General features: G+C 47.1%; 1 protein-coding gene and 1 pseudogene across 2 annotated transcripts in view; one reads left to right on the plus strand and one right to left on the minus strand.

Moving 5' to 3' along the window:
- The window catches only part of ITGB3 (integrin subunit beta 3), a 53,689-nt gene that overhangs the window by 10,432 nt on the left and 30,344 nt on the right, over positions 1-12,913 (minus strand). For both annotated transcript variants that reach the window (XM_036340412.1, XM_036340413.1), the window contains exons 10-13: positions 9,446-9,875; positions 4,087-4,309; positions 3,059-3,159; positions 711-830 (exon numbers count right to left, since the gene is read on the minus strand). In XM_036340412.1, the coding sequence (XP_036196305.1) occupies positions 711-830; positions 3,059-3,159; positions 4,087-4,309; positions 9,446-9,875 (874 nt within the window). The remainder of the gene's footprint in view (positions 1-710; positions 831-3,058; positions 3,160-4,086; positions 4,310-9,445; positions 9,876-12,913) is intronic.
- On the plus strand, positions 10,906-12,307 carry LOC118671716 (annotated as a pseudogene).

The following is a 12,913-nucleotide window of genomic DNA, read 5'->3' on the forward strand; positions in this document are numbered from 1 at the left end:
TCACTGGCTCATATATAATAAGTACTCAAAACTATTTTCTAGTGATTTATATCTTAATCAATTGCTTAAGGGAAAGGAAGAAGAGGAAGGTAGTAAGGAAAAGCAAGCAAATCTACTGTGTTGGATGGTGACAAATCTGTGATTGGTCTGTATATGATGACATGAGTTCCACCTGCCTCCAGAGGGCCTTGAGAGCAAGCACTATATTTTCAGTGCTTAGAGAAGCCTTGGGTTGGTAACTCAAACCCTTTACCATGTCTCATAATGAACCTGGTAAGGTCAACACCTCAAACCATCAGGCCTTCCTCTGAAGCAGCAAGCCGGTTGCTCTTGGCAACCATTTAACTTATAGTAGAGCAGATGCCTTGTGCAGAGAAGTCCTAGAATTTAAATTCCTTACTTCTTAACATTATCACCTCAAAAAAAATGCTATGATATATTTTGTTCCTTCGTGGGATCCATATTTACATTCTTCCTCTCTTTATCCACCTTATTTTTCTATTTCATCGATTAGGAAATCACTTTCTTGCTAATATTTGTATTTATATATCGTCCATACCCAGATGACAGGCCCTACCTTATCACGTGTCCTAGTACAGTCAGGCTTAACCTGGCTGTTCCATTTAAGAGGCATGATAGATGAAATAACTGCCTAACATGGTTCTCCCTCTCCCTGGGGGCAGGGCCAGGGGCCCTCGGGGTTCACTCACCTGGCTCTTCTACCACATACAGGATGGACTTTCCACTGGAGTCTTCATAGTACTGGAATCTGATGACACAGTCATCCTCATTCTTGTAGGTGCAATTCACTGCATCCTTGCCAGTGTCCTCTGGAAGAGAGGGGAAGATGAAAGAATGAAAAAAAATTGGTCAATTCCTGGAAGATGGGGTCATCTCCGAACCCCACTCATGGAATTTCTGTGAAATTATGCAACAGAAAACCCTACGCTTGACATTAGGCAAGGTGCCTAGTTTTGAGATGGCTGTTGTGCCCGACAATTGCCTCCAAATGAGCCTGACTGATGTACTTTGTCCCTCACCGCCCCTTTTTGGTTCTTATTCCTTCCTCAGGAAGGAACATGATATAATAGTATTACACAATCTGATTCAAAGCTTGGCTCTACCACTTACCAGTTGTGTGACCTTGGGTAAGTTACTTGACCTCATGAATTCCTCTTCCTTCATAAATAAAAGGAAAATGATACTCTCACCTCACAGAGATGGTTGAAAATTAAATGGCATAAAGTCAAGAGCGGGTGTTGCATTCCCTCTCTTTCATTTCTCTGCTTGCTCAATGATTCTCAATAGTTTGTTCATTTAGCCCTCAGAGTTCCTCCATTTCTGCTTCTGACCCAGTGTGTCTCTCCAGAGCCATCCTCTCTTCTGATTCCCATCATGTTTTGTAGGTTTCATCCCTTCTCATTCTAAAGCCTGTGATTCTGACAGTGAAACTATGGGTTACCCTCTTCCAGCTGCACCATGCCCTACACCAGTGGTTCTCAACCTTCTGGCCCTTTAAATACAGTTCCTCATGTTGTGATCCAACCATAAAATTATTTTCGTTGCTACTTCATAACTGTAATGTTGCTACTGTTATGAATCGTAATGTAAATATCTGATATACAGGATGGTCTTAGGCGACCCCTGTGAAAGGGTCGTTCGACCGCCAAAGGGGTTGCGACCCACAGGTTGAGAACTGCTGCCCTACACTGATGAAATTCATGGGTAAAACTGACACACAATGAGATTAAGCAAATGTGTCAAGGTCACTCAGCAAGTAAGTGACTAGCATGAGTCTCAAAGCACAGTCTACAAACTTTAACTCATTAAGTCTTTAATTTAGTGAACCAGTGGCATTCTAGTACTATGTAAAGAGTAAGAATTTCAGGGTTTATTTCTAATCTTAACTCACCACTAATTTGCTTGGGCAAGTTACTTAACTTTCCTGAGATTCAATTTCCTCATCCTCAAAATGAAGATAACAGTAGTCCTATAGTTCTACTTTACTAGGTTGTTGGGAGAAGACGATGATTATGTGCATGAAGAGATATTTTTATAACTTTTATAAGTTATAAAATTTCATACAAATAAATATTTTTATGATTATCATGGCAGGTAGGGTATAGAAATACTTAACAACTAACCTGTAATACCCATCTAGTCTAGATAACAAAAATATCTCACATCTGAGCAGCCCCTCCTCCCTAAACTGATCATAGCAAGCACAGTGTCCTCCAGAAAAAAAAAAATTATTTCTTCAAACTCAATCCCCAAATCACTCTAACTCCAGCCCCACTTCGGATGTTTGTCAAAGGATCCAGACATCTGACCCTGTTCCATAACACCCCCACCTAGAAGCTGACTGATTGGCTGTGTCTTTCTGTAGCTCTCACTGAAAACATGTTTCCTGCCTTCGTGGGAGATTATTATCTCCAGAGAGATCACCATCTCCCTGGCCCCAAAACAATATCAGATGTGCTGACAGCAGCAAAGATCATTTTCTTCAGGTCAAAATGAAGTACAAGCCAGAATAGCTGCAAACAAGAGTTGCTCCCCACTTTGTTTGTCTATTCCACAAGGGGCTCTAGAGAGCCACAAAGGCTTCAGATTTGATTTTGGCTACATATCTGTAAGGGTGAAGGTTCTCCTCCAACAAAGCTGAATGCCTGGGCATTCTTAGTAAATGCTTACTAGCCTACTAAGCCAGGACTGTCGTGGGTAACTACTCTCCCACTCTGCGCTTCAGTTTCTTCATCTGTAAAATGGGGGTGCTTTCTCTTTCTTTCCTTGAGGAGATATAGTTCACTTGCCTGATTTATACACGCTTTGAAAGTTATTTGCAGGATCTTGCTGAGTTTGTGGGTTCCAGGAATCAGAAAGGGGAGGATCGGCTGAACAAATTAGTAGAAGTGAGAAGGACTCTCTAGTCAGCTTTCATTCAGTGCCTACTGTGCATCAGGTCTGCATGCCTTTGAGGTCAAAATTACTCCCCCATGTTACAGATGAGAGTTGGATAGTTTCTGAGATTAAATCAGAAATACCGACAGGCTGAACTTACTAAGCTCCTTCACAGACTCAACCTCATCACGACAGTAACGGTTGCAGGTGTTTTCCATGTATAGGGTTCCGCGGTCGAACTTCTTACACTCGACACACTCCCTAAGGAAAGAGGGGAGGAGGAAAGAGGGCACAGGGATTAAAGCAAGCTAGGAGCAACCCTGAGGGTGTTTTAGTCTGGCTCTGACTCCATACACCCAGGAAGCTGCTCCAGCTCAGAGAACAAACACACAAACAGAACCATCTGTAAGACCCTCCTGGGGCCCAGAGAGTCAAATCTGGAGTTCAAGGCCTGGCAGGCAGAGGCCTCCAGGCAACGTCATTAAGTTTTTCCATCCGAGGCCATGACAGGAGGGTGAACCCTACGGCACTTCTGGGAGCCTTAAAGTCAGAACCAGTAACGTAGTTTGGGGACCCAGTGCAAAATGAAAATGTCAGGCCCCTTGCTCAAAAATTACTAAGAATTTCAAGTCAGTGACAGCAGTGTATTAAAGCCGGTGGGGGCCCTTCTAAGCACACGGCCCTATACAGATGCTATTTCTCTTACCACTCTTAAGTGGAAGGAGAAATGGTAGTGCCATGAACTTGGGCTGCCAGAAGCTTCCTCTGATCCCCAAATGAGAGACAATTGTACTGGTGGACATCTGTTGCCTTAGTGTAGCTCCAGCCCCACATCTCCCACAGAATCAGAACATCAGCACTTGAACGTTCCCCAGAAGTAATCCGGTTTAGCTTTCCAACTCAGGGATTCAGGATGCTACCCTAGAAGAGGGGTTTCTCCAACTGGAGTCCAGCTGGTACTACACTGACTCCTTCATGGTTGACTCCACCTTCACCTTTCCCCAAAGTTTTCAGTGAATGAGGAAAGCTAGCCATGTGGCTGGAACAGACTCCTCCCCATACAGCTTTGGTGAGGAAGAGACCAAACCTGGAGAGTTGGGGATTCTAATCTGGGGGACCCTCTCCACACACACCCACCTTCCCAATCTCACACCCAACTCTCTCCAACTCACTTCCCCACTCACTCACTTCTTAAAGGTGCAGGCATCAGGGCAGGTGGGACACTTCTCACAGGTGGTCCCGTAGGAGCCCGGCTGGATGCAGACGCAGCTGCCGCACTCGCACTTGCCCCGGCCGCTGCACAGCAGCCCGTTACTGGACATGCAGGTGTCGGTGCGTGTGGTACAGTTACAGTAGTAGCCGGTCCAGTCGGAGTCACACAGGCAGTCCCCACAGCTGCATTGGCCATGGCCTGAAGACACACAGCCCACGGGGGCAGAGCAGTTGGTGAGGGCCCCAACCCCACATCAGTGGCTCAATTTGCTTCCCAGCTTTATCTCTCAGCACCCGCCTCACATTACCACACACTAGTCACCACATGGAACTGCTCACCATCTTCTACACTATCTTCATATCCCCATGCTTCTATTCATGCTGTTCCTTCTGTCTAGACTCCTCTTCTTCCTGTGACCACTGCCAAACTCCCACTCACCCTTATGGCTCAACTCAGATGTTCCTTCCTCTCTGGGACTTTTTCTGACCTTCACAGGCCAAATCAATAGTCAATCATGTGTTCTGCCAGCACTTATATGTATGTACCTCTATTTTAACCTTCATGTTCACCCTTTTGCTTGTCTATCTGTTTCTCTTTCTAGACTGTGAGTTCCTTGACGGGAGAGCACATATCACATTAATTTTTAATTTTTTTCAATTACAGCTTACATTCAATATTATTTTCAGATGTACTTTACAAAGTGTTCCCCCTGATAATTCCAGTACCCAACTGGCACCAAATATTAATGTTTTCATCAATGATGATTAGCATAACATCTGATAGGCATGCAATTAATGTTTATTTATCCACTCATTCAACAAATATTTACTGAGTTCACACCACGTGCTGGGCACTGGAGATTCCACAGTGGACAAGACAGGCAGGGTCCCTTCTCTAATGAAGGTTATATCCTAGTTAAATTCCTGGAAACGTGTCCTCTGTGTTGTATTATTGCATTATTGTACAGAGCCATCGGCCCTAGTTGAAAAGACCTATTCCCTTTACTGCATGTGTGTAGGGATGGGAGAGAGACTAGGGTGGAACTTATACTGTTTAAATGCTGACAATATCTCTCAATGCTATATTCCCCTAATATTTATTTAACAAGGCTTTAAAACATGGCTCCTAAACCTGCATAAAGGTGACTCATGCCCCAGGACTCTGAATCAGGAAGAAGTGGATGAATAATAAAAATCTGATTGTTAATCAGAGGAAAGGCAGGGAGCAAGGGGGAAGTAACCTGAATTGGTCTGAGAGCAGACGGGCTGCATGCTGCTGGAGGAGGGGGTGTCCATGGCCAGGCTCAAACTGCAACAAGCTGGTTCCTCTTTCTCCCCAGTGGGTCTTACTAATGTCTCTCGGCCACTACGGGTCCCTCTGCCAGTGACCCCAGCACCATCCGCTCATAACCACACTGGCATTCAAGACTCAGACACACACCCTCACTGCCCTGGAAAGAAATGTCTATTTCCCAGGAAGGATGGGAAACACAACCTCATCTGCCACAACTACCCAGGATATATGCAGAGCAGAGACACTGGGCTGGCAGAAAGTGGAGAAAGAAGAAAGAGGTTGGGTTCCCTAGAAGTACAGCTTATGGGGAGATTCTTGTTCAAGTGACTTAGAAGGGAGGGAGGGATGCAGGGCAGACGTCAAAGGCTGGCAGGAGTGCGATTTCAGTAGGAGACTCCCTTTGGCCTGATCCCATAGTGGGCTCCGGAGGTGAATGGCACCACAGACCTAGCCCACCTTTGAGGCAAAGGACCTGGCCTTGTGTAACCCCTTATCCGTCAGTCATTGGCCAAGATCTGAGGGCAAGACAGCTCCTGTCAGCGGAAGATAATTCTCCAGAGAAAGGGCAGCTGTGCACTATTATGAGCAGCCCCCACAGCGTCTGGGGAAAGGGTGTGCCAGCCAGCAGAGTGGGGCCCACAGTACCCACTACACCCACCTTTTGGCCAGGGCTCCCGGCCAGCGAAAGGCCGACACCACAGAGGCCTGGCAGCCCTCAGAGACCTCAGCCTCCTCAGAAACCCTTGTCCCATAGTGTTTCCTTTGTGAAGCTAAACAAAGTGATCTTTGAGGAAAGGGTCCGCCAGGCCGGCCAGGGAGTGAGGTTGGAGGGGAAGTGGCAGGCCAGAGCCAGCAGGCTGACCCCCAGCCCCGGCAGGGTCAACCCTGAAAAGGAAGCCACAGTGTAGTAATGTCACAGGACTGGCGCCCCTCCAGCAACAGGGTGGCTGAGTCTGGGTTCATAGGAAAGTCAGAGGAAGGGGGGATAAGTGAAGAGAACGTGTGAGAAAGAGGAGGAAAGTAGGGCAGGAGGCAACAAGGAGGGGCCCTGATTTCAGGTCAGGGAAAACGCAGTCGCGCTTTCCATGCAGAGCCCTTCTGAGATGATAGATCTCTCTGCTCCTCTCCTTGATGAGCCAGCCCTTCCTTTGATATCCCACCTCCTCCATGAAGCCACCCAGGCCTCACGTGTCCACAGTGAGTCTCTGTGCGGGGAACTCCCTGAGGACTTCTCTTCTCGGATCTGGCAGGTTGTGCCTTGTGTTTTGACTTATGCTCAGGTAAGTGAATGAAGGGCAAACTGACTTATCATGCCGCTCTATTGCACATCACTACAGCACACAGCACAGAACCTGGCTCCCGAGGGCAGGGAGGCGATCAATCTCTGTACATGGATGTGGTAGGTGGAAGGGTCTCATCAGGACAAAGATGCACTCCCTGTGTTTGACAAGGTGCAACCACGAAGGCCATGTGTGCCTCCATTGAGAAGGAGAGGAGGGGGGAGGCCAGGAGCTAGAGAAATGGCCAAGTCATAGCCCTCCTGCCTCATGAGCCCCATAGACTACGGGCCAACAGCTCTGGGGAGGGACAATAGCCAGCTAGGCTATAAGCTCGGAGAGGGTAGGAATCATTTACGACCCCTGCTCACCCATATGGACTGGGTGCCTGGCACAGGGCAGGTGCTCAATGATTGTGTGTCCCTGAGTATCTGTCACTGGGGAATGTGATGACGCACCACAGGGTCCAGCCCTGAGACCAGTGGGCACCCAGAACTCTGGCAGGAAGTGGGGGAGGGAAGCCTCCGAGAGGCTGCAGTGGCTGCTGTGGTTCCCTCATGAATTAGGCTGCAGCACATAGAGGACAGGCTGTTCTTGCCCTGGTGGGAGGCAGGATCCGGGGCTGCGGACCCCAGCAGCTATGTTTCGTGGCTTCAGTGGGGCTGGCAGCCAAAGGAAACATTCTGCTGGGATCCCTCCCACACTAGGCCAGGAACAATCAGGCCATGGAAGCCTGGTGCACCTCCCTCTGTCCCTGGGGCCCACTGTGGGCTATCTGTAGGCCTCTCCTCCGACAACCCTCTCCCCTTCAGCCCCAATCTCCCCCCACAAGGAATCTCCCAGGTCAAATTTACCCATTCCCTTTGGTACTTTGAATATGATGTAAATATCATTAAATATTAAAATGAACTTACTCCTGCCCCATGTTCTAATTCAAACTGCTAGTGTGTGTGTGTGTGTGTGTGTGTGTGTGTGTGATCTCTCAATTAATTGCTCTGATATCCTTTTTTCCAAAAGGATACTCATACTTTGTTGGCATGAGTAAAGGAAACAATGTTGATAATAAACAGGAGCCATTTTTATATTATTGGACATGCTTTAGAATGACATAGATTTACCTTTGTCATCAAGTCTTTTTAAAGCCTGATGTTAAAGTGAACATCTGGTAGATGAGCTCAGCTGGTTAGAACCCCAATGCAAATGAAGCCAACTTGGGTCATGGATTTGGTCACCATAGAAGCCAATTATAATCTCTGTTTGATTGGCTACACAATACACCCATAAACCAGTCCCAACCAATTTGCAAACATCTTCAATCTGTCACAAGAGGGATTAAGCCACAGTGGTTACAGCCCATTAAAAAAAAAAAAGGAAGGGCTGGCTCATCACGGAGAGGAGAGGAGAGGAGAGAGAGATCATCTGAGAAGGGCAAGCTGCATGGAAAGAGCGACTGCGTTTTCCCTGACCCATTCCCCAGTGCCCGGGAACAACCCAGACGGCCTATTTGCCTCCTAGAGCAGTGATGGCGAACCTATGACACGTGTGTCAGAGGTGACACGCGAACTCATTTTTTTGGTTGATTTTTCTTTGTTAAATGGCATTTAAATATATAAAATAAATATCAAAAATATAAGTCTTTGTTTTACTATGGTTTCAAATATCAAAAAATTTCTATATGTGACACGGCACCAGAGTTAAGTTAGGGTTTTTCAAAATGCTGACATGCTGAGCTCAAAAGGTTCGCCATCACTGTCCTAGAGTATTGTCAGTGCAGATAAAGACTACATCAACATCAGCTCAACTTTTTCTGGCTGGGGAAGTACCCCAGGAGTGGTCTTTGGGACAAGGAGAAGCTAGTTTGAGATGATCAATGGGCCAAGATTTTACTGAATTGTTGTAATGAGAAGGACAACAACGCAGTATCCTGCAGGTAGAAGGACTCAATATCATAATCCCCAGTCGACAGGCCGGGACACTCCGCGGCAGTGCTATTCCATATACATCTGTGCTGTCCACCGTGGTGGCCACTGGCCACGTGTGGCTCCTGAGCAACAGAGGAACTGAGTTTCTAATTTTAATTAACGAGTTGATTCATTTGGATTTAAATAACCACATGAGGCCAGTGGCTACCATTTGATCAGCACAGATCTAGAATCCAAAAAGTAATAATAATACCCATAGTGACAACAAAATAGTGCCAACACTTAATAAGAGCTTTCTGTTTTCCAGTCATCGTGCCAAGTGTACTTGGCTCATTAAATGTGCTCCAATGCCTTGGGTATCCATTACTATTTTCCAAGTCTTTTTGTGATGAAAAGATAAATCCATGTAAGACAATTATTACCTAGTTTACTATATATTCTGACATCACGTATTTTCCAAATCTATAAATACTAGAAATTTAATTACCATCAGTTAGTGATTTTTTTTTCCCCCCTTGAAAAAGGATTGGTCCGTATCCTCAAAACGATGAGGAACCAATGACTTACGATATTTTAGGTGGAGGGTAGATGAAAGAAAAGAAAAAAACTATCTTCACCTTCAAGTTTCCCCACTCCTTCCTACGAGCAAATTTCCCTGTACCCCACCAGCAAGGACATAGGGAGCTGAGAGGAATGAAAGAGAACCTCATTTCTGTTTTCTCCCACTGGAGTAAAAGACCATCTACCCAGCTCTGCCCCATAGGCCTTCCTGTGCCACCTCAGGCTCAGACGTGTGAGTGTGTGTGGGTATCAGGATGGGAGGGACATGCAGTTCTACTCACCCGAGCACATCTCTCCCTTGTAGCGGACACAGGAGAAGTCATCACACTCGCAGTACTTGCCCGTGATCTTGCCAAAGTCACTGCTGTGGCAGACGCACTGGCCACAGAGACACTCGCCCCGCTGGCTGCAGACAGGCTGGCCCTCCTGGGGGCTGCACTCGTCCTGCTGGGAGGGTCGGTAGTCCTCCTCTGAGCACTCACACTGGGACCCCAGCCAGCCAGGCCCGCAGCGGCACACCCCACACTCAAAGGTCCCATTGCCATTGTTGCAGCGGCGGCTGTAAGGCTCGGCATGGGCCTGGCAGGCACAGTCACAGTCGAAGGTGACCTGGATGGTGAGGCTGTCTTTGAAGCCGACAGGCTTGATGGTAAAGGACTTTTCCTTCTCCTGGGGGCAGCCTCGCACCTTGGCCTCGATGCTGAAGCTCACCTGGATGGAAAATAGGATTGTATTCAGATACAGGTAGACCCTATTAACACTCCAGCCCTGGAAATAAGCTGTTCTCTGCTCTGCTAGGGAATACCCAAACGAGATGCCTTCCCACACCAAAGTCTGCAAAGCAAAAACAAAAGCCCTGAATAGCTGTGCAGTGGTGACACATCTGGCTGGGTGCAGACAGGTGTTACAGGTATGATATAGAAGGTTGGTTTTTTAAAAAATATTTCTTTATTGATTTCAGAGAGGAAGGAAGAGGGAGAGAGATTGAAACATCAGTGATGAGAGAGAATCACCAATCGGCTGCCTCTTGCATGCCCCCCCACTGGGGATTGAGCCCCCAACCCAGGTATGTGCCCTTCGGCGGAATCGAACCTGGGACCCTTCAGTCTGCAGGCCAATGCTCTATCCACTGAGCCAAATCAGCTAGGGCTGGGTGTGTTTTTATATTCCACATGTGAAATAAACCAGCTCAAGCAGAACAGAACCTATGATCTTGTGAACTCTCTGCTCTGGCCAATGAAGCTACCTGGGCTGATTACATCACCCCAGCAAGACAGACAAAGCAGTCTTTTGTACCATACAATGCCTCACAGTGGCCATCCACAGGCTCAGGATCTACTGTTCAATTTCCACATAACATTTCATCACTGTGCAATCAAACACATTTCAGGCCAATATTTCTTACATGAGGTATGTGCAATGTGCCTAAAATAGACAGATGGATAGGTGGAGATAGATATAGATAATATAAATATGGATATATAGTGCCTCGGCTCCTCCCGGGGCCTGAGCGTGGCACCCAGGGGACACCGGCGTGACTGGCTGACCAGGTACTGGCACCTAGAGCTGCCGTGTCCAGCCCGGCCCGCCTGGCGGGGGACTTAGGACCAAGGTCACCCTCCGCGCCCCTCGCCCTTTGCTCCCTGCTCTTCTTCGCCCCGGCGGACTCCCGGCCGCATCCAGGGACAGAGCTGAAAACAGACAGAATCATTTTTCAGAGTTAAAAGACGATCAAGACAAGATGGGCACTCCTGGCTCTGGAAGGAAAAGGACACCTGGGAGAGACACCTGGGAGAGACCGATTTTCTGCAGAGATGAAGGTCTGAGTAACTGCCGGAGAGGCAGAGGCAAGGCTGGCAGCGAAACAGGCTGCCTGGGGCAGAAGCAAGAGACACGCGTGTGAGAGAACTGGAACGGCAGCAAATCGAGTTGGATGAGAAATCTGACAAACAGCATGCTGAACATTACACAAGACCTTCGTCTCGAAATCCTGCCTCAGCAACAACCCCTCTAAGTGGAAAAACATCCAGACGAGGAAGCAGGGACACCAGCAGCTCAATAGACCCAGACACCTCATTAAGTGAATTGCGGGAGTCTGTCTGAAGTGGAAGAAAAAAATAAGAAAGCCATGGTTTCTAATGCACAGTCAGACAATGAGAAGAACAATTTGATCTACCAGGTAGATACCCTCAAGGCTGTTATTGAAGAACAAGAGGAACAGATGGCAAAATTTTATAGAGAAAATGAAAACTCAAAGGAGTTAGAAAGGCAGAAACGTATGTGTAGGGTGCTGCAGCACAAAATGGATCAACTTAAAGAAGGCCTCCGACAAAGAGATGAGCTTATTGAGAAACATGGCTTAGTTATACCCTCCGACGGCACTCCCAATGGTGATGCCAATCATGAACCAGTGCTTGGAGCCGTCACTGTGGGGTCTCGGGAAGCCGCTCCGGCCTTGGAGTCCGCAGGAGAGGGCGGGTCCTCTAGATGTAAGGCTATGAAAACTTGCTGGAGAGAGGAAGAGCTGCTATCACAGGTTAAAAAACTGAAACTGCAGCTAGAGGAGGAGCAGCAGAAGCGCTCCAGGGGCGATGGCTCAGACTTGCAGTTCATCGAAATGCAGAGATGCTAATAGACAAATTAGTGAATAGAACAAGAACAGATCCAGAGACATAGAAGCATCTTTCAGACCATCAAACCTCAGAGGGAAGGGAGGGGAGGGTGGGGGTAAGGGGGAGAGATCAACCAAAGGACTTATATGCATGCATATAAGCCTAGCCAATGGACACACTAGGGGGGGTGAGGGCATGAGTGGGGGGATTGGGGGGCAATGAGGAGATAAGAACACATATGTCATACCTTAATCAATAAAAAAAATAAAATGGTAAAAAAAAAAAAAAGCAGAACAGGTTATAACCACCTTGGGGCAAAGTATTAGGCGGCTTGAGGGACAGGTGCTGAGATCTAGAACTGCTGCTGAGAATGCTGAGAAAGATGAACTGAAAGCAGAAAAAAGGAAGTTACAACAAGAGTGACGAACAGCACTGGACAAGATGGAGGAAGTGGACATGACCAACAGCCACCTGGCCAAGCGGCTGGACAAGATGAAAGCCAACAGGACAGCACTTCTGGCCCAGCAATAGGGAGGCCACCATCTACCTGGGAGCTCTGGGCCCCACCCAAAGGGACTGACTTCTGCCCATTGACAAACCCCTCTCAGTGCTGTTTGAGTTTGTCATTCATATAGCCACCTTTGTATTTTATAATTTATGAGAGAATGAAATAGGTTAGAATCTTCAAACAAATTATATAAATATCCCCCTCTTTCCTCCACCTGCCTTCACCAACCCGTCTCCCCTTAGACAGAAACAGAGGAGAACCAACAACTAAGTAAGGAAAGCCAGAGGGACCGGAGGGGCAAAATGAACATTTGCATTCTGAAATTCCATCAGGGTGGGTATTTTCACCTGTTCCATTTGCTATTGAATCTTCAGCAACTAGAACAATGTCTGGCACAAAGTCAGTGCTCAATAAATACCCATAGAAGACTACCATTTTACACTGTGGAGGAAAGAAAGGCTTTACCTTGGGGGGTGGGGCAGGGTTGGAGACGGGTTAGGGGCTGAAGGTAAGAAATATTTTCATTGGCAATCAACTGTGTATAAATAAACAGAGGTAACCTCAATTAAAGTTTTAAAAAATCCTGACAATGAAGTCCACTTAACAGATAAAGTTTAGGCAACAGAAGC

Source organism: Myotis myotis, unplaced genomic scaffold, assembly GCF_014108235.1.
Source record: "Myotis myotis isolate mMyoMyo1 unplaced genomic scaffold, mMyoMyo1.p scaffold_m19_p_17, whole genome shotgun sequence".
Taxonomy (NCBI): Eukaryota; Metazoa; Chordata; class Mammalia; order Chiroptera; family Vespertilionidae; genus Myotis; species Myotis myotis.